The following is an 18,063-nucleotide window of genomic DNA, read 5'->3' on the forward strand; positions in this document are numbered from 1 at the left end:
GTCTCCTCTGTGATTGTTGTAGAAGGTCCGTGATGCTACCGCCATCTGCTGTCCGTTTCTGCTCATTGCAGTTTGAATATTATGAACACAAATTATGTCGATAAAATCTGTGTAGGTCTATAATATTGGGTAAAAAATACTGCGTAGATCAGTCCTTCTCAATAGCGGGGCGGGCGCTTGTGACCGTCGAACATACTTTTTTGTCGTACTAGAATAAAGTGTAATTGAACATCCATTTTTTTATTTCAGGCAAATTGATGAACTTAAAGTCTTTTCTGTTACAGACAAAAACAATGTTTATAAAGTTCTACTTTACTTATGGCGATGGACAGGATGACAGATGAGGTTAGACAAGAAGCCCCTTGGACGATGATGTTTGCAGATGACATTGTGATCTGTGGTGAGAGCAGGGAGCAAGTGGAAGAGAAGCTAGAGAGGTGGAGGTATGTCTTAGAAAGGAGGGGAATGAAGGTTAGCCGCAGTAACACGGAATACATGTGTGTGAATGAGAGGGACCCAAGTGGACAGGTGAAGTTACAGGATGCAGAGAAAAAGAAGGTGGAGGATTTTAAGAATTTAAGCTCAACTGTTCAGGGTGATGGAGAGTGTGAGGAAGAGGTGAAGAAACGGGAGCAGGCAGGATGGAATAATTGGAGACAAGGGTCAGGTGTGATGTGTGACAAAAGGGTGTCGGCAAATGAAATGGATGAAAGGGAAAGTGTAAGTTGATCAATATTTCTTTCTTTTTTTCTCTTCTTTAAAGTTAACAAGGATATGTTATTCAGATGTCTACATATCGTACTTTTTTAGACAAATGTAGTAGTATTTACAAAGGTGGCGAAGAGTTGAGAAGCGTGAAACGCTTACTTCTTCATGTGAGGGCGCAACAGAAAATAACGTAGTGAGAGGTTATACGTATTAATAATAATAATAGGAATAATAACAAGGAAAAATAGCAAAAATAATTCACATAGAAATGATCCATCCATTTATGTTACCCATAAAGTAGTGCTCTCACTATTTACTGCTGGAATACGCTTGACATAGTACCAGAGGAACATAAAAGTTGTTTTCTAAAATGCTAAATGCATCACTAAAAGCCAATGTCTACAACTGAGCGGTGTTTACTGACACTCATTGGCAGAAATGGCTCCTTTGTGTCAGCGTTTGTGCGACATGCACTCTGAACCGCGCTCTGCTGAGGTCCAGCTGGCTCTGGAAATGATCCTTTGATGCCAATGCAGACCCAACATTCGCTGGATTCACATCAAAGACTGCAGGAGTAGGAACGCATTATCCACTGTACTGGAGACGGTGTGTTGCACATGGAACAAGAAGCATGTACACGGTCTCTGCTGCTCTTTTGCTGCAGTCGCCGGCTGTAGCAGGCTTCCTTCCCCAGTCTCAATAAATAGATGATAACTGATGACTCGTGAAGTTCTAGATCCTAAACAAAGTAACAGCTTTGTGTGTAAAACGGTTATCTGTCAAATTCCTCGCGAACAATTTGAAACATTTGGGCCCGGAAGCTCTCTGGACAGTTGCAGCTTCCTGGTCTCCTCTGAGGCTGGTGTCCTATTTTCCATTCAAGCTGCTTATTATTTAGCTCGGGATCAGAACGAATGTCTGATCAAAGAGCGGCTGGCTTGTTCTCAGCGGGAATCCTGAGCTCAATTCCAGCTATTAGGAATTTAAGGAGCAGCTCTGTTAATTGAAAAAAAAATAATAATAATAATCATTGATTTTTTTTTTCTTTCCTGTCGGTGCTCTTTGTTACCGCTCTCCATGTGGGTTGTGGTTGTTCAAGGCCTGGTCAGATAAGCTATCAAGCTACTGCCCCGTCTCCACATTAATGTGCTTGTAATTGGGAATTCAGTCAGCACAAGCTTCTCAAGGTCAAACACGGTTTAAAATCAAAACTGCAAAGACAAACGGGCTTGAAAAGGGGTTCTGTGGAGCCTCTTCATGAAATGAAAAATGTAATATTATCATATGATATCAATCTCAATCTTCAAAAAACAAAGTCAAAATTATTCTCTAGAATTATTACATTATTTCTCGACAATATTATTTATAAAAAATATTACGGCGGCAAATTGAGAATTTGTTTCATTCCATACTTTTTAATTGGAAGCAACGTCGGTGTGAGATGTGGACTGGAAAAGTCACAGCGACTGTATCCGGCGCTCAAATGGAAAAAGAAAAAAAAAAAACAAGGTCAAGCTCTGAAGGCCGCTTCAGGAGTCTGATATCGGCGAGGAGGAAGGGACGGCCAAGGAGACCAAATGTAAGTTCAGTATCTCAGAGCCGAGATAGCGATAGCAGGGATGCACACACAAACAAGGATTTAACAGCAGCAGAGCACTTCCACTAATCTACTGACTTGATCCACAATCTTCAGACATGTTCGCTGATGTGGATCTAAGATATCTATACTTCCTAATCCTCCCCTCTCATTGCCTCCCCTTCAAATGAGTCTGGGGTCAGCGAGGCTGCCATGTTGATGTGTGTGTGAACAAGCATCTCATTAAGAGCAATCGTTACCATTAAAAGAACTCCATAAATCTTCTGCTGATCAAAGTGAAATGCCAGAAGAGTCACACAGATGAAGTTTCAGGCGTTTCTTATTGGATGGCTCGGGGTTCTTAGGATTTACAGCCCAGTTTAGTCTGGTTGATGACCTCATGTGGGAAGAGTCACTGTAGAGTTCAATCTCACACATTTGCACACTAAAAACGCTGAATTATGATTGATATATATATATATATATATATAATGAATGTAAAGATTGACAGCCCTGTTAAATCCAAAGGGCCAAAATAAATCTACAAAACCCAAGAATATTGAGAAATGTGAAAGACAGATAAATGAATGAATGAATAAGTATACTTTTTTGTAAAATGACAGATTACCACCATCTCCTTTTCTGTTAAGAAATGTTGAAAAATGTTAAAATAATCCTGATTAATTTAAATCAATATAACTTGTTATTTGATTGTTTTTGTTTATTGTTCTTTCTTTCCAGAAATAGTAAAACATGAAAAAAGTAACAAAATACTTTAAATAAATTATTGAATTATTTGTTTATTTATTTTAAGCACAGCCACGTATAATTCTGTGAAAATATCAAGAAATATTGAAAGTAAAACAGTGAACCTTTTTTCTGATATTCAAGAAATGCAAAACACCAAAATGGAAATTGTTAAAAGGTGTAATTTTTTTTTTTGGTCTAATTGCAAAAGTTGTTTTGTAAGTGATACTTGGTGCATTAACAGAAAACACTGATACAATTTTTGGAAGTTTGGGAAAGGAATAAGGTGAAAATGAAAGGTGAAGGTGGTCATCGGGAAGATGCTCAGAGTAGAACACCAGCTCCAGCAGTTGATGTGACTCAGGCACCACCACATGATGGAGTAGTGTTCATTCACGTTTCTTTGTTTCTCATTGACCTCAGATATGCAACAACATCCCAATGAAGAATTACTTCTAACTCAACCATCTTGTGTTCCTGTACTCACCATGGGACTTCAGCTGAGTTGCATTGTGTAGCGCTGGTTATGCATTACTTATTCACCAGGATAACTCGGACGCACATTTTCTTATTAGTCACAACAGGTTTATGGCAAGGCCTTATTCATTTCATTTTCTCCTCATGCATTTTTCATTTGTGTAAAATTACAACGGCCGCTGTTCTTGCCGGGGGCATGAAGACGATACCAGCAAGTGGACCACAGACCAGGAGCACGCTGGTATAAGACACATTGTTACCACTTGATTTAAGTAAGTGAGGGAAATTCTCACCAGCATGTTCAGAGTCTCCTGCTTGGACGTGCCTTCCTGAAGATGCACCTTTCAACCACCGTACTGAACCAAAAAAACACCTGTCTGGAATTCACAAGAACCACCGCAACCACAGTGAGCAGAGGTAGGAACCTGAAGTCAAAAACACTCCTCATCGTGACTGCACCAAGCATTTTCTAGCTGTAAAACTTTATGTGTGGAAAGCCAACCCCAACAAACTCTCACAATATGGACCAAAATGCTCATCCTCCCATAGCACCACCCACAGGATCCCCAGAGAAACACAGTGGAACTGCAGGTAAGTCTTACCTTCCAATGATATCACTATCTACTGCAGACAGCTGGGGACACTTTCCAAGCCAAAAATGAGCAGGAAAACTTTATAAGTTTGACTCCAGCTTGTTCGATTTTCAGAGGCTCACTCAGACACTGATGAGAAAACATGAAAGACTCAGTGTCCTGGTTGCCAATTACTTCAAATACCAGGGCGACATATATGCACTCTCTCGCTCTCCATCGCTAGGAAATGTCAATCCATGTCGACTGAACAGGTAAACAGTGTTTGACTTTGACTCCTGCTTCAGTGGAGTTCAGCAGAAGTTTCATGTCTCTTCTCTGAGGTTTAGCGAGGGAATCATTTGTTAGATTCACTCTCAGATTCACAGTCTGGATAGTTGCGTCGCAGTGATTTGCTGTTGAAGGTGACTATTCATGAGTAGAGTCACACCATTCGCAGGCAACTCACCGCAAGACGCAACAAATTATTGTCAATTTTCAAATAAAGTCCTTCGTCATTTATATGCATTGACATGTTTATTTAAATAACTAGATGGAGTTCAACTTATATATATGTTTTTATTTGTTTAAACGCATCTTGCAAAGAGAAATTTCATGAAGAGGAGTTTCAAACATTTGCAGGGATCCAGAAATATCATTAATGATGTGGACGGACTGTCAGACACACACACAAACAACACCTACTCCACCAAGGATTTTGAAGGAGGTGTTGTTAGCCCATTGACACGGGAGCCGCGGTGCAAGCAGCAGGAAGGAGGTCAGGGTTAACGGCAGCACCCAAGTCAAGTATTTCAAATGCAGCCTTTCCTTTAATTATGTCCTGCCCTTAACATCTACTTTAAAGTCTAATGGTTCGTGTCACGAGTCACGAGTAAACACACACTTGAAATTAGAGCACAGCATAGAACTTACATTGTATCAAGCTGCAACAGTATCAGTGAAGCTTGTCAGTGACCCATTAAACTGACTCTTACACTTTGTGGAACAGCATTAGTGCAAGGAGCAGTTGAATGAAAATGAGTTATTAGTAGAGTTCAAGTGAAGTGAAAGCAAAATCAAACGCAGTAGTTGAGGAGCAGCAATAGTGGTAGTAAGAGTTGTAGCCCATAGTTGCATGACTTTAAACAGACAACATGAGAGGGAAAGTTGGAGTCTTGGTCACAGTAGTAGTCATGTCAAACTTCCCCACTGTGGGACTCATGAAGCGTCTCTAATAGTACTAGTACTAGCTGCGGTAGAAGTAGCAGTATTATTTGTAGAAGTAGCTGTGGAGTAACTAATAGTTTTTGTTATAATGCTGGCGGAAGAAGGAGCGGTGAGGTTTTCAGAAAAGCAGTGATGGATTCTCATGTAGTTGTTGCAGTAGTCAAAGTAGATGTAGTAAAACCTGTGGCTGTACAATTGCAGTACTGGGAAAAGACTGTCCGGGTAGTTGCCCAGCAGTGATGCTGGTAAGAGTAGCAGCTGAAGCAGGAGGTGGAGGAGGAGGAGGAGGGGAGCAAACGGATGAAGTACTTGTGAATGTATGTTGTTGATAATGTAGGAAAAGTCAATTGGAAACATTTGTGGTACATTGGTAGTGGTAGTAGCAGCAGTTGTTGTGGTGGCGGAGGTAGTAGTAGAACTAGCAGTTGTAGTATTGGTTCAGGACTCGGATGCAAGTGTGAAACTAGCAGCAGCAGAAGAGGATGGTTACAGTCCAAAGTTAAATGGTAGTAGCAGTAGAACGGCAAATCAAGACCTTGGATATGATTTCAACAGTCTCCACTGAACTTTTTTTTTCTCCCCAAATGAAACATTTTTTTCCTTTAACTTAAATCTACCAGTCCAGCACTTGACTTTGACTGCGCCGTCAAGGTCTCCACCCACCGACACGTCACAGCTGTCACAGAAAATCAGAGTTTCTCCTCTGCAGTCTGGTCACAAGTGCAACCATTCCTGACGTGAGCAGACTGAACTGAACTTTATTTTGTCTTTGTTCTGGAACATCTAAGTGCTTTTGCCACGTTATTTTAGACTTTTTTTTTTTTTTTCAAATCATCATCTGGCTGGCCCTGGTGACTCATGGCTGCCTGGGCGGTCTGGCTCCTGCTCTCTCTGACCGGTGCTGTGAACGTGGGCTCATGCTGGGGCTACTCCTGTCAGCCCATCTGCCGCTGCAGCGCAGACACTTTCCAGTGCAGCAGGGACACTCAGCTGGCCTCCAGGGCATCCATGACCCAACTGTAAGTAACAAGAGTTCACTGCTTCCATCTGAATGTGAGTCCGAAACACAACTGTTGTGCTACATGTAATAGAGCATGTTAAATCTCTTGCAGAAGATTCTTTCATCTACCCTTGAAACAAGTTCCCAGTTATGCCTTCAAAGAGCTGATCAACATAACCAGAATGTAAGTCTATTATATGTATATATTTTTTGATGCATTGAGGAAAAGAAGCAAGCGAAAGTAAGGTTGAAGGTCAGGAGCCTCAGCAGCTAGGACAAAGTGTCTTTTTATATCAAAAAGAATACAGTAGATGACACTGAGATGAACTGGGACACACCGAGTTCGATTGCAGCTACAATTTAAATCTGTGTTTAAATCAGATTTTAAGTTGTTTTAAGCTGGTATTTAAACATACACTTGACTGTGAAACACTTGCTTGACTCTCTCATATTAGTGCAAAAATACAAGGAAGCAATGGGTACACAAATAGCAGGAATATGGTTTATATTTACTTTTTGTGTCGCAAATGATACACAGTTTTTTTCTGGTAAACATTGATATTTAATTTCAAACCACAGGCAGCATATCAGAGCTGCGTCCTCAGTCATGACGACTTTATCAGTCTCTCTTATAGTTCAGAATAGTTTGGGGATCCAGGGAGCGAGGTAGAACTGCTACCACTTTGCATCAAGAGATGCCTGGACACCAGGAGTTCTGTGGCGTCTGGACAAGACACCTCATGAACGCCTCCAAAGCGACGTCTTCCCTGGAAGTATTACGTTTCTCTCTTGACCTGGCATTGTAGCAGGCATTGCGTCTAAAACTGAAGAAACAATGGCCACAGCTGGGCAGCAAAATCCACCATCAGAAAGTGTTCAAGGACAAATCAGGAAGTTTTGTTGACTTTGTTTGTCTCCACGTGTCTTTGTTTAGTCCTTCTCTTTAAACATCTTCACTCAGTCTTCCTGGCCCAGATGCACCCATGATGTATGTCTGGAGCTTTTCCAAACATCACCAGTGCGTGCGGGAGCATGGCTGATGCTGGCGTTTTAACATTTGCCTAATGATTTTCAACACCGTATCAGTCATCTGCGTCCTATTTCCATCGATTTATTCCTTAAGAGAAGGCGTTTAAAATATTGTTTGGCGATAAGTTTTGACACTTCTGGGGCTGGTCGTGGTTGATGGTTCCTTTTCTCCTCAGTGAGATCTCCCTGAGCAACTGCATCACCGAGATCCGTAAGAACGCCATCTTCTCCGTCCACAGCCTGGTGGAAATGTAAGCCTCCGACGTTCAAACTGCCTATTGAAGATAATTCTTCGTCTGAACAGCTGGCCTATACATGTGTGTTTGATCAAGGGTTGTGGGATGAATTGTTTGTCGCTGCTACTGGCGAAACAAGACTGATTTCTTCCTTCCTCTTTTCAGTTCTGTGCAGAAGATAAACACCCTGACAAGGATTGAAAAAGGTGCCTTCACTGACCTGCCCAGACTTCAGTACTTGTGAGTGGATATGATGTACTTGTATATTCTCGTTGTTTGTAGCAGCAAGGCCATTTAACTGACTTCATTTCATGAAGTGCATCTTTTATCGCCGTGTTTTTCAAACTCAAAGGTGGATTTACTTCTCCGCGAGGGGAGCTGAGTGTAGATAAATCGGCAAATGCAAGTATTAGCATACAAATGTGTCTTGCACTGTAGACAGTGTTTCTAAGAAAGTAAAATGCCTCTACGTCTTGAAGAAATGTCTTGTGTGATTTTCTTCTGCATATTCTTGATGCAGACTTCTTTAGTGGTGAGATGTAGATGGATCAAGGTAAGAGTAGGAGTAGATCAGGGATTCGCTCTCAGCTCAGTTTGAGTGACAGACAGATGAGGTCGGTGAGGAGTCTCTGTGGACCGTGATGTTTGCTAATGATACAGTGATTTGCAGTGAAAGTAAGGAGGAGGCGGACAAAACAGCGGGAGGAGAGACATGAGAAACAAGACAGAATACATGTGTGTGTGAGTCAAGGTCGTGAAAATATATGGGCTTGGTGGACACAGATCTAGGGTGGTGAAGAAGAGAGTGCAGTCAGAGTGGAACAAGCAATAGGACTTGTGACAGATGAGAGGAGGACTATAGTATGGGAGCTACCTGGTAGCTATAGTTGGCTCATATTTCAGACAGAAAAGTCAGGTTAACCTAGCGTATGTTTGATCTAATATCCTCTGGTTGGCTACATAAATATAATGAAGTTTATAGGCATTTTCTCGCTCAACATCTTTTTTGGTTTCCATTTTGCCGACACAGGAGCATTTCAAATACCGGGCTGACACAGTTCCCAGACTTCACCACTGTCTCCTCCTTGGTCCCAACCATCGTCCTGTGAGTCGACCAGTCCATTAAATTGATTTAAAAAGAACCATTTTGTCCGGCCAAAACACATGAACGTTCGCTATCTCCGTGCACAGAGACATGGCAGACAACATTAAGATCGACAGGATTCCGGCCAACTCTTTCCAGGGAATCACAAAGCAGCATGTTGAAATGTAAGCAGCCAAGTGTCTCATTTGTGATTCAGTCTGTAATGTGTCTCCGAACAACACAACTGAACGACGCTCATCTCTTTCAGGAGCTTGATAAGAAACGGGTTCAAGGAAATCGAACCTCGGGCATTCAACGGAATCAAGCTCAGAACTCTGTAAGCATTTTAATGGTTGAACCACACGAAGCAGAACTTTTCTTTGGTTGTGAATGTGCTCTTTTTTGAAGTCATAGAAACTCAATGTACCAGTCAACAAAAGTTACATAAGACTAAACAAAGATTGCGCCTCCTGTTGTTTTCTGGCTTTGCCCTGGACTGCTGCGTGCAGATAAGTGCCGGCTCCCTGCCACCTAAAATAATGTCCCTGTGTCTCAATGTCAGCTCATATTAGCAGCAGAGCTGATGGAAGATTGTTTGGCAGATTGTTGGCTGCGCGTGTCAAGCCAAACTGTGATATGTGGGGAAATGGCTCCATAAATAGGGGAATATATGTCTATACACATTTACACATTTTATAGTATATTAATATTATATGTATACCTTATATTATATAGACTTTATAGACTTATATTATATAGATCGTATCAACATTACACGTCCCTGTCTCTCCTGTCCACATGTCCTGTCTGTGTGATACTGGCCACCTATAAATGAGTTTTTTTTAAGGAAGCAAATATGGTGGACCTAAAATCGGGTTTTCTTTTTTCAGGATTTTGAGAGACAACAAATATCTGCACTACATTGATGAAGACGCTTTTGAAGGTTCTTCAGGTCTAAGTGCCCTGTAAGTTTTGGTCGTCGCCAAAAGTATTTCACTCCTTTGTAGAATATTCTATATTTGTTTACTACTTAGCTATAGTTACATGTTAAGTGGTTCCTACATGTTGTGCAGATGCAGCTATATGTGTGGGGACATGATTGCTGAGTTGCTGGGCGAAAATGACTCAGGCGGTCATAATGATACAGCCTATTTGTCTCGACGTTACATGGCACAACATCAAACTGCAGATTATTCCTGAATAATGTCAAGAAGCATTGTTGTCATTGATCAGCCAAAATATATTCATTTAATTCTAAAAATAGTCAAAACAGATGTGTGATATTTGGGATATAAATTGAAGCTTTTATTTCCGTGTCCTGACCGGCCCCTTGAGGTCACAAGCGGAGTGAGGCGTGACTGAAATCAGAATGAACACATCAAGATCAGAGGCTGTTGAGAATACAAAAGAGGAGACTGGCCAACTCAGGCTGGGAATGAGCTCCCACTCCAGGTGCAGGAGTTGAACTGTCAACAGTCAGAGATTTTTGGATATTTTGTCACCTAGTCATCCACCAGAAGAGCTGATGGAGGCTTCTCGAGGACGGGCTTCTTTGCTACATTGGCTGCAGCAGGACACAAGCAAAGATAAGAAATGGGATGTAGATTTGAGGCTGAAAGTTGTGCGGATATTAAAAGTGGTGATGCTTTGTAACAAGTCGGAAAGTGTATCTTGACAAGTGGAGGGAGGATCCAATGACAGAGTAATTATGTAGTAAATAATGTATCATCTTCATATAGAGAAGCTCAGAGAAGTGATTCATTTTTAAGATTTTCCTTTTTTTTTTGGTTCCTCTTCTGAAGTGGAGACAATTTGTCTGTGTAAACAGCACAACAAGAAGAGTGAAAGAAGCTTGCAAGGTCTCTGATTACAAGTGCCAACAACTTGAGATAGAAATTTCCTCTTATCTGACTTATAAAGAGAAATATGTGGCGTTCACGGACACTCTGGGGAAAACGTGTTCATGTTCCACTTTAGCAGCAAAGTCCCAAAGTAAAGGGGGTCTAAAACTTTGAATTCAGTCATATAGGAGCCTCGAGAGATTTACATCAGCAGCTGCCATGAAAGCATGAACAGACTTTTCTTTGCTTTTGAATGCAGCACTCTAATGTCCGCCTGTCCTCTGTGCTGCAGGGAGGTTTCTTCCACCGCTCTGAGCTCCCTCCCGCCTAAAGGTCTCCAGCAGGTGAGGACCTTGAAAGCCACCGCTGCTTTCGCCCTGAAGAGCCTCCCGTCGCTGGATAACTTGGCTGAACTGCTTGAAGCGGAGCTCACGTACTCGAGCCACTGCTGTGCCTTCAAGATGTGGCAACGGAAAAACAGGTATGACACTCCTCAACGTGATGTGAGAGGGGATGGATGTGTGGGCCATCTGGATCTGAGAACATGGTTCAGAGTCTGAAAAGACTGGGATATACAGGCTTAAAGAGTGAGACACGACCCAAAGTACAAGAAGTAAAGGTAACTCTATGTAGCTAGTGATCTTGTTCACAAGTGAGGGAAGAAAGTTTATAACTATTGGGTGTGTTTGTAGTATCAGAAGCCCATGTGCCGCCCTTCGCCAACACTGTCTGCAACCATCTTGTGAGACCACCTAGATTTCAAAAGGCATAATTTGAGTTCCATATCCTCACAAGACACTACACACAGGAGATGATCCCCAAAGGTCTCTGGCTCCTATGAAGACAACTTGAAAGAGTTAGTGCCAACCATTAGCTCAGCCAAGGTGCAGCTTCCACTCTCAGGAAATGCTGCAGTCGGGGAAACATTTGATTCATCTGAATGCCCGACGAGTGAACATGCAAGGTGAAAGGCTGGAAGGCCTCAGGAGTGAGAGTGAGTTGGTCAGGAGCTTTGGATAGTGACTGTTGGAAAGATGGGATGAGACTCATGGTTACGACAAGTTGGTTTCAGATGGTCAAGATGGACACCAGACGCTGTAGTCAGGTGTTTGGGTACAGCAAGTAAGAAGCCCCAGCACAGATCCAGGATCAGCAGTAGTGCTTGGGAGGACTTTGATATAACGTTCTTGCACCTTATGATTGAGACCCCAAGGAGCCAAAGATTACATAGATTGAAAGCCCTGAACACAAGGTATTGAACTTCACAGGAACCCTTCAGGTAACATCACGTGCCCTGAGAGCAGCAGCAGACCATTTGTGTCCTCCAGATCCACAGTCCATCAAAATGGACCGATCATCCTGCTGAAGGCGACTAGCACCATGATGGTATCCCACATTCAACAATGGTCTGCAACAATGGTTAGGCAGGAGGACGAGACTGACTATATAAAGCATCACCTCCCTCTTCATCCAATCTTCAGCCAGTCCATCACCACATGTTCTCTGACGCACAACCCTGCGTGACACAATTCTTACAGGCTCAGGAGGAACGTAATGTCCACAACTGCTGCATGATATACTTCACTGCTTCCTCTCTACATTTCCTAGAAGACGTATCGTACTGTAGAGATGAGAATACCAGTGTCTGAATCTTACATTTGAAGAACTGAGCTTATATAATATTAAATCATTCTGTTTCCTTACCTTGTTTTACAATAGGCGCATGAAACAAAAATAAATCATTTGAAACAGATCCTTCCTTGAACGGAGCAAACACGAGCCAGTGTGTGTGTGTTTTAACAATCCCAACTGAGCAAGTGTGTGTCATCTACAAACGGCATTTTGTTATTCACTTTCTTCCTTCTGAACCTCTCTTTCCTGCAGAGAAAGCGTGTCGAAGAACATGACAACGATGTGTGATTTCAGCAACGCAGAAATGTAAGTCACCCTGCAGTCCTTCAGGAGCTTTCGTCAATATCAAACGCAGCTGAAAATCTTTTGATTTTTTTTTTTTTTTTTTGTCGCCTGACAGAGAACAAATCTCATTGCTGAACGGAACAAGCAGAATATGCAACTGCTTCGTAGGTTAACCCACTTCTCCTTGTCTTCTTCCAGAGAGCCCACCTCCGGCGACATCAACGAGATTAACTTCCACTACCCGGATCTGGACTGCTTTAACAACAGCCCCTTTGTCAATTGCACCCCAAAACCTGACGACTTTAACCCCTGCGAGGACCTGCTGGGGTTTGCTTTCCTGCGCTGCCTGGCCTGGATCATCGCAGTGTTTGCGGTCACTGGAAACCTTGCCGTTCTGCTCATTCTCCTCATCAGTCACCGCAAACTGACCGTCTCACGCTTCCTCATGTGTAACCTGGCCATAGCTGACCTGTGTATGGGACTCTATCTGACGCTTATTGCCTGTATGGACTTCTACTCCCGGCGGGAGTACTACAACCATGCGACTGACTGGCAGAACGGGCCGGGATGCGGCGCTGCAGGCTTTCTGACCGTGTTTGCCAGTGAGTTATCCGTGTACACTCTGACCGTGATCAGCCTGGAGCGATGGCACACCATCACTAATGCCATGCACGTGAACAAAAGGCTGCGGCTCCACCACGCCACGGTGATGATGGCAGCGGGCTGGGGCTTCTCTCTGCTGGTCGCTCTGCTCCCTCTGGTGGGGGTCAGTAGCTACAGCAAGGTGAGCATCTGCCTGCCCATGGACATCGACTCCCTTCCCTCCCAGCTCTATGTGATCACCATTCTTCTCCTTAACATCGTGGCCTTCCTGGTCGTCTGCTATTGCTACATCTGCATCTACCTGAGCGTCCACAAGCCGGAGCACTCGGCCCGTCACGGAGACACCAAAATAGCCAAGCGGATGGCCGTGCTCATCTTCACCGACTTCATTTGCATGGCTCCGATCTCATTTTTCGCCATCTCAGCCGCCCTCAGGATGCCCCTCATCACCGTGTCCCACTCGAAAATCCTCCTCATCCTCTTCTATCCCATCAACTCTCTGTGCAACCCCTTCCTGTACACCATCTTCACCCGCAGTTTCAGGCAAGACGTCTGTCTGCTGCTGAGCCGCTGCGGCTGCTGCCCCGCCGCGGCCGACTTCTACAGGTCACAAACTCTGGCGTCGCACTTCACCTGCAGCCAGCAACCACAGAGCAAGTGGACTAGCTCGCTCAGCTTCTACGCTTTTCACAAAAAAATGAAGGGCTGCTTCCTGAACAAGGGGGCCACATGATCTGGAACTCTCTGGGAAAGTCTCTGTCAACTCAAGGATTTCAAGTTCTAGATCTGAATTTTATCTTAGATGCCTGTTGTGACCAGTGAAACTGGACTGGCACCCCTGTAGATGCTTTCTTAGATATGTTTGGACCCTAGAAAGACTGAGCAAATCCTCCACTATGAATTCAGCATTTCATGTTTCTGAGAATCAATCGAGTCACGTGTGTACATGATCAGCTTCGACGCAGCTTTCTTTGGTGTACATTTGGACAGACGCTGGAATGGACAACTTCGGCTGCCAACGCTGCTTCAACAAGCTGATCATGCAGATACTTGCGGCACAGGTTCCTGGATCTCTCACCAGTTGCTGTGGATTTTTGACCTCTCTTGTTGTCCCTTTGCTTTGAGAGACGGCATCTGCTGAAGCAGCTCTGTCGTCACGGTCGCGTCGTCACGGTTGAATGTCAAGGATGTTATTTTTCCTCAAGGACAATCTACTATTAAATCTTTTCGACATGATTGACCTTGTGCTCATGTTGTTTCAGCAGCGATTTTGGGATGAATAAAAATGGTATCATCAAGAGAATTGGCGTCAATCCCCAAATCCTTTTGCAAAAGGGAGGACGGTTTGCCTTTAAATGTTATTATTGGGGTTCAGATAAATGAATTGTCTTCCTTCACTTCCGTTGCTCTGAGCCAGGGGTCTTCAAAACCAGTCTTTAACTGAGCCAAAAAAAATTATTTTGTATTCAGTTTAACAGACCAAAACGTTCAAAAAGTCTCATTTACTTAGATCTAATCGATAAAACATTGACAAAGCAAACAGACGCTTTTCTTTACTTTTGTTCAGGGATTCCTCCATGTTTGTTGTTATCATCCTAGCTGCCACGAGTCTTGTGCATCAGTGTGATCAGTGGACCAGGAACTCCTGCACTTACAAAGGTTCCCTGTTGTCTGGAGAGCAGACTGTTTAAAATAATTTTAATGAAATTAAATTAGATATTTTAACATATTTTTTTGGATTTTTTTTTTGTGTAATTAGTTAATCGTAATTAACTGATTAAAGTCCCACCACTAGTTTTGAGCATTAACTGTCTTGATAACTTCAACTGTTGCTGTGTATTAAGGGGCTTTTGAGTATTTTAAAAATTATTCATAACAATAATGCAAGTGTTGTGTAGTCTGCAAACTCATCCAGTGCCGTAAGTCCATAAATAACTTGAGCAGAGAAACAATTCCCACTCCTGAAGGCACACCTTCTATTGTATTTTTTCCGTTTAAATCTGTTTTTTTCTGTATACTTTTCGGTAGTTTTGCTTTCATCATTTATGCACACAAGGTTTTTTTAGATTTGTTATTGAAGCCCACGCCAGGAGTTTGGATTCTTAGCTCAAACATACAATGCACGTTTACATTCTGGAGCAGACTCAACCCACCCAAGGACTTGGCACAGATTCTGGACGGCTTTCGGCTCCTTTATATCTATGGATGGGACAAAGTAGCACCCTCCCCTGAAAATAAAAGGAATAAATTCTACAGCAGGTCTGTGATGCATAACTTATTTAATGGAATATACACACTGGTATATACATGCCAACACAAACCAAAATAAATCTTCCAAAATAAATGGCAAAATGTGATGGAATCCACATTGACATGAAAAAGACTTTGAAAAAACTTTTCTTAACATGGGAAATTTTCGGTGGTCCATTCAAAAAGAACCTTTCTGACGCAGGGCGATCACCACTCTGCCTCCCCGACGGCTTTAGAAAACACATAGTCGCGTCCTCTGTAACTGATAACTCCGTCTTTCAAATGGAACTTCCAACGGTTTTTGCTGCGATGAATCTGTGAAGAGAGAGAAAAGGAATCGGTAGACCGTCGTTGATGGGAGGATGATATGCTGTTACCTTGTCGTACTGACAGACGATGACATTTTCAGTATCAAACAGATCCGGGATGTCCTGCTCGATGACATCATCCCCTGAATTCAGTGGATCCTGTTGGCGCAACTCGACATCAGCAGCACATACAAAGCACGGCTACGTTGACTTCCCCTTCACCTCGTCCTCTTCCCCGGCCAGCTCCTCGGCTGCTTCGCCATCGCTGCTGGTAAGGCTCTTGGCGTCGCTGCCGCTGCTGTCGCCGTCCTCCAGAGCTCTGATGGCTTCCGCATTGATCATTCCCAAGAAGTCGTTCTCCTCCAGAAGTTCTCCGTCTTTGACATTGGAGTCGTCGCCAGGGCCGTCCAGCTGAATGATGTCGGAGAGGTCGCTGTAGTTAAAGTCAGGAACCAACTGAGGAGGCAGGTGGGAGAGTTAGCCAGCAGCTATTCAGGGATGAAGACCTTCTTCTATCACCCCCAGAATGTCTTCAGACTCGCTGCAGCTCTTGGCCCGGGCAGCTTTCTCCCGCTCCACCTCGATCACCTCGTTCAGGAGTTCGTCGATGTTCTTGAACTGATCATCCGAAGCCAGATGTTCCTCACTGCTGATCTGAAAGTCCAAATTCTGACTGGAGGGAGCGGGCAAGATGGTCAGGTCCAGTGGTTCTGGACTCGGCTCCTGGTCGTCCAGTACAGTTATTGCTTCTGCACACGTCTCTGGCTGACTTTCCTCCTGCAGGACTGGAGGCTGCTGCAGAGGAGGGCTTGTTTCTGGCGTTTCACCGGTGTCGGTCTGTGATGGCGCTGGTGCCTCCTGAGGTTTAGACTGTTGAACCGGCTGGGAGCTGGGGGCGTCTTTGGATTCAGGCTGTTTGGACTGGTTGGCGGACCGAGGCTGGTGTCCAGTGAGGGCTTGTGTGACCAGAACAGGAACGTTGACTTTATATAGCTGACCTGAGAGATCCAAACAGTTAAAGAGTCTTGTAAAGGTTTTCATAAAAAGGTATTCATGCGGCACCAGAAGCTGTTTGCAGCGTGACTCCAGCTGGTATCTGCACCGGGCAGGACAGTCCAGCAGGGAGCGCAAACGTAGCAATGGTCCTCTGGTTGTTCTGCAAGTCATAAAATTGTTAGCAAATAAATTGTTAGATAATAAATAAAGTCATTTTAAATTGAAAAAGGAAGTCTGAGCAGGTTTCTGGAGAGAAGGAAACTGGGCTTCTTTGCATTGACAGCTGCCCCCACGATCTAACTTCAGGCAAGATTGAGTTCATGTGCTTGCCTAGCTTTTTGTTTAGCTGTGTTGCCTCCAACTTAGGCAGAAGAAGTTGACAAAAGAGTTCATTCTACTTTTGTTTTCTGTGAAACTACATGGGTCAAGAGAGAGGTGTCCCACTTACCTTCACTTGGTAATTGAGGTGCTGGCCTGGTGGGATCACAACTGATGCTGCAACAACAAGACACATCTCCTCTATGTCACCAGCAAACTTACTGCCTTCAAAAGACCCACCATTCCCAGCAACCACGTTTCCAGAGAACTCCCTGTCTGCCTGCCTGTATCCCACCGGGAGCTGCAGCACAAAGTTGGATGAGTTGATGTTTGTCTGGAAGCCCTCCATGGCTTTCGACTGCAACATCTTGGTTTCCCAGAGCTGCACGCGAGACACAACTGGTCCACCACATACTTTCACATTTTGGTGGTTGTTTGGTGCCGTGTGCGGTGACAACTCACGTTTTTCAAATCGTCCAAGACTCGATCCTCCAGCCCTTCGTCCTGGAAGACCTCCCTCATACTCTCAATCACATCATCGATGATAGAGAGGTAGAGCTTTGCCTGTTGATCACACAGTCAACTCTGACACTGGCTTTCCTGACAGCTAAACAAAGACGTTTAAGACCCAGTTTGAAAACTTCACATGAGCTTGCTCTGAGGAGAGGTAAAAAGCTGCAGCTCTCACCACGGGACCCTTGTTGGACATCATGATTGACCAGTCGGTTGGTATCCAGCGGCAGCTTGCTGCCTCTGAGAGTGTGTGGAGAAACCAGATGGGAGCACGCACAGGTGGCCCTTATCAACCTCCACAGAGAGAGGTAATTGGAGGAGGCAAGCTGCAGCTCAGACCATGACTTCAGGTTTTGCTTCCCTGACATATTTGAAATAGGAGCAATTTTATTACGCAGATGGCATCATGGCTCCATCTACAATGGACTTCACCTTTGCAACCTGGACAGGTAGTGATGCACCCAGGTCTTCAGACTGGAGATCCAGGCCCCAACTTCCTGTTGGTGCAATAGAAAGTTCTTGATGCCCGCTTCCTGGGCTCTTTGCTTCACATGTCCACCGGCACTATTGTGCCAGATACTTCAGCCTCACAGTTTTCCTCCAAATGGATTTCAAGGGAGAGAAGGGCCACCAGCTTGCTGAACATAGACATCAAGCAGGCTTT

The 18,063-nt window shown here is 43.9% G+C and overlaps 2 protein-coding genes across 2 annotated transcripts; one reads left to right on the plus strand and one right to left on the minus strand.

The window, feature by feature from the left end:
* Positions 1–6,036: 6,036 nt before the first annotated feature.
* lhcgr (luteinizing hormone/choriogonadotropin receptor) lies at positions 6,037–14,376 on the plus strand. Its single transcript, XM_053875586.1, has 11 exons — positions 6,037–6,323; positions 6,417–6,488; positions 7,510–7,584; positions 7,735–7,809; positions 8,600–8,674; positions 8,761–8,838; positions 8,922–8,990; positions 9,544–9,618; positions 10,787–10,975; positions 12,379–12,432; positions 12,610–14,376. The coding sequence occupies exons 1-11, from the start codon at positions 6,163–6,165 to the stop codon at positions 13,745–13,747; spliced, it is 2,061 nt and encodes a 686-aa protein (XP_053731561.1). The 5' UTR covers positions 6,037–6,162; the 3' UTR covers positions 13,748–14,376.
* Positions 14,377–15,471: 1,095 nt separating this feature from the next.
* Positions 15,472–17,598, minus strand: gtf2a1l (general transcription factor IIA, 1-like). Its single transcript, XM_053874513.1, is given in 9 exon segments — positions 15,472–15,579; positions 15,642–15,731; positions 15,795–16,028; positions 16,092–16,644; positions 16,646–16,728; positions 17,017–17,063; positions 17,127–17,268; positions 17,349–17,450; positions 17,575–17,598. Coding segments are annotated over 9 exon segments (1,383 nt in total).
* Between the last annotated feature and the right edge of the window lie 465 nt (positions 17,599–18,063).

This window comes from Synchiropus splendidus, chromosome 9, assembly GCF_027744825.2.
Source record: "Synchiropus splendidus isolate RoL2022-P1 chromosome 9, RoL_Sspl_1.0, whole genome shotgun sequence".
NCBI classification, from domain to species: domain Eukaryota; kingdom Metazoa; phylum Chordata; class Actinopteri; order Syngnathiformes; family Callionymidae; genus Synchiropus; species Synchiropus splendidus.

Coding starts and splice junctions, on each gene's coding strand:
- lhcgr (XM_053875586.1), top strand. CDS start 6,163: ATGGCTGCCTGGGCGGTCTGGCTCCTGCTCTCTCTGACCGGTGCTGTG. Junction 7,585..7,734: donor GTCCACAGCCTGGTGGAAAT/GTAAGCCTCCGA, acceptor TCCTCTTTTCAG/TTCTGTGCAGAAGATAAACA. Junction 10,976..12,378: donor ATGTGGCAACGGAAAAACAG/GTATGACACTCC, acceptor TCTTTCCTGCAG/AGAAAGCGTGTCGAAGAACA.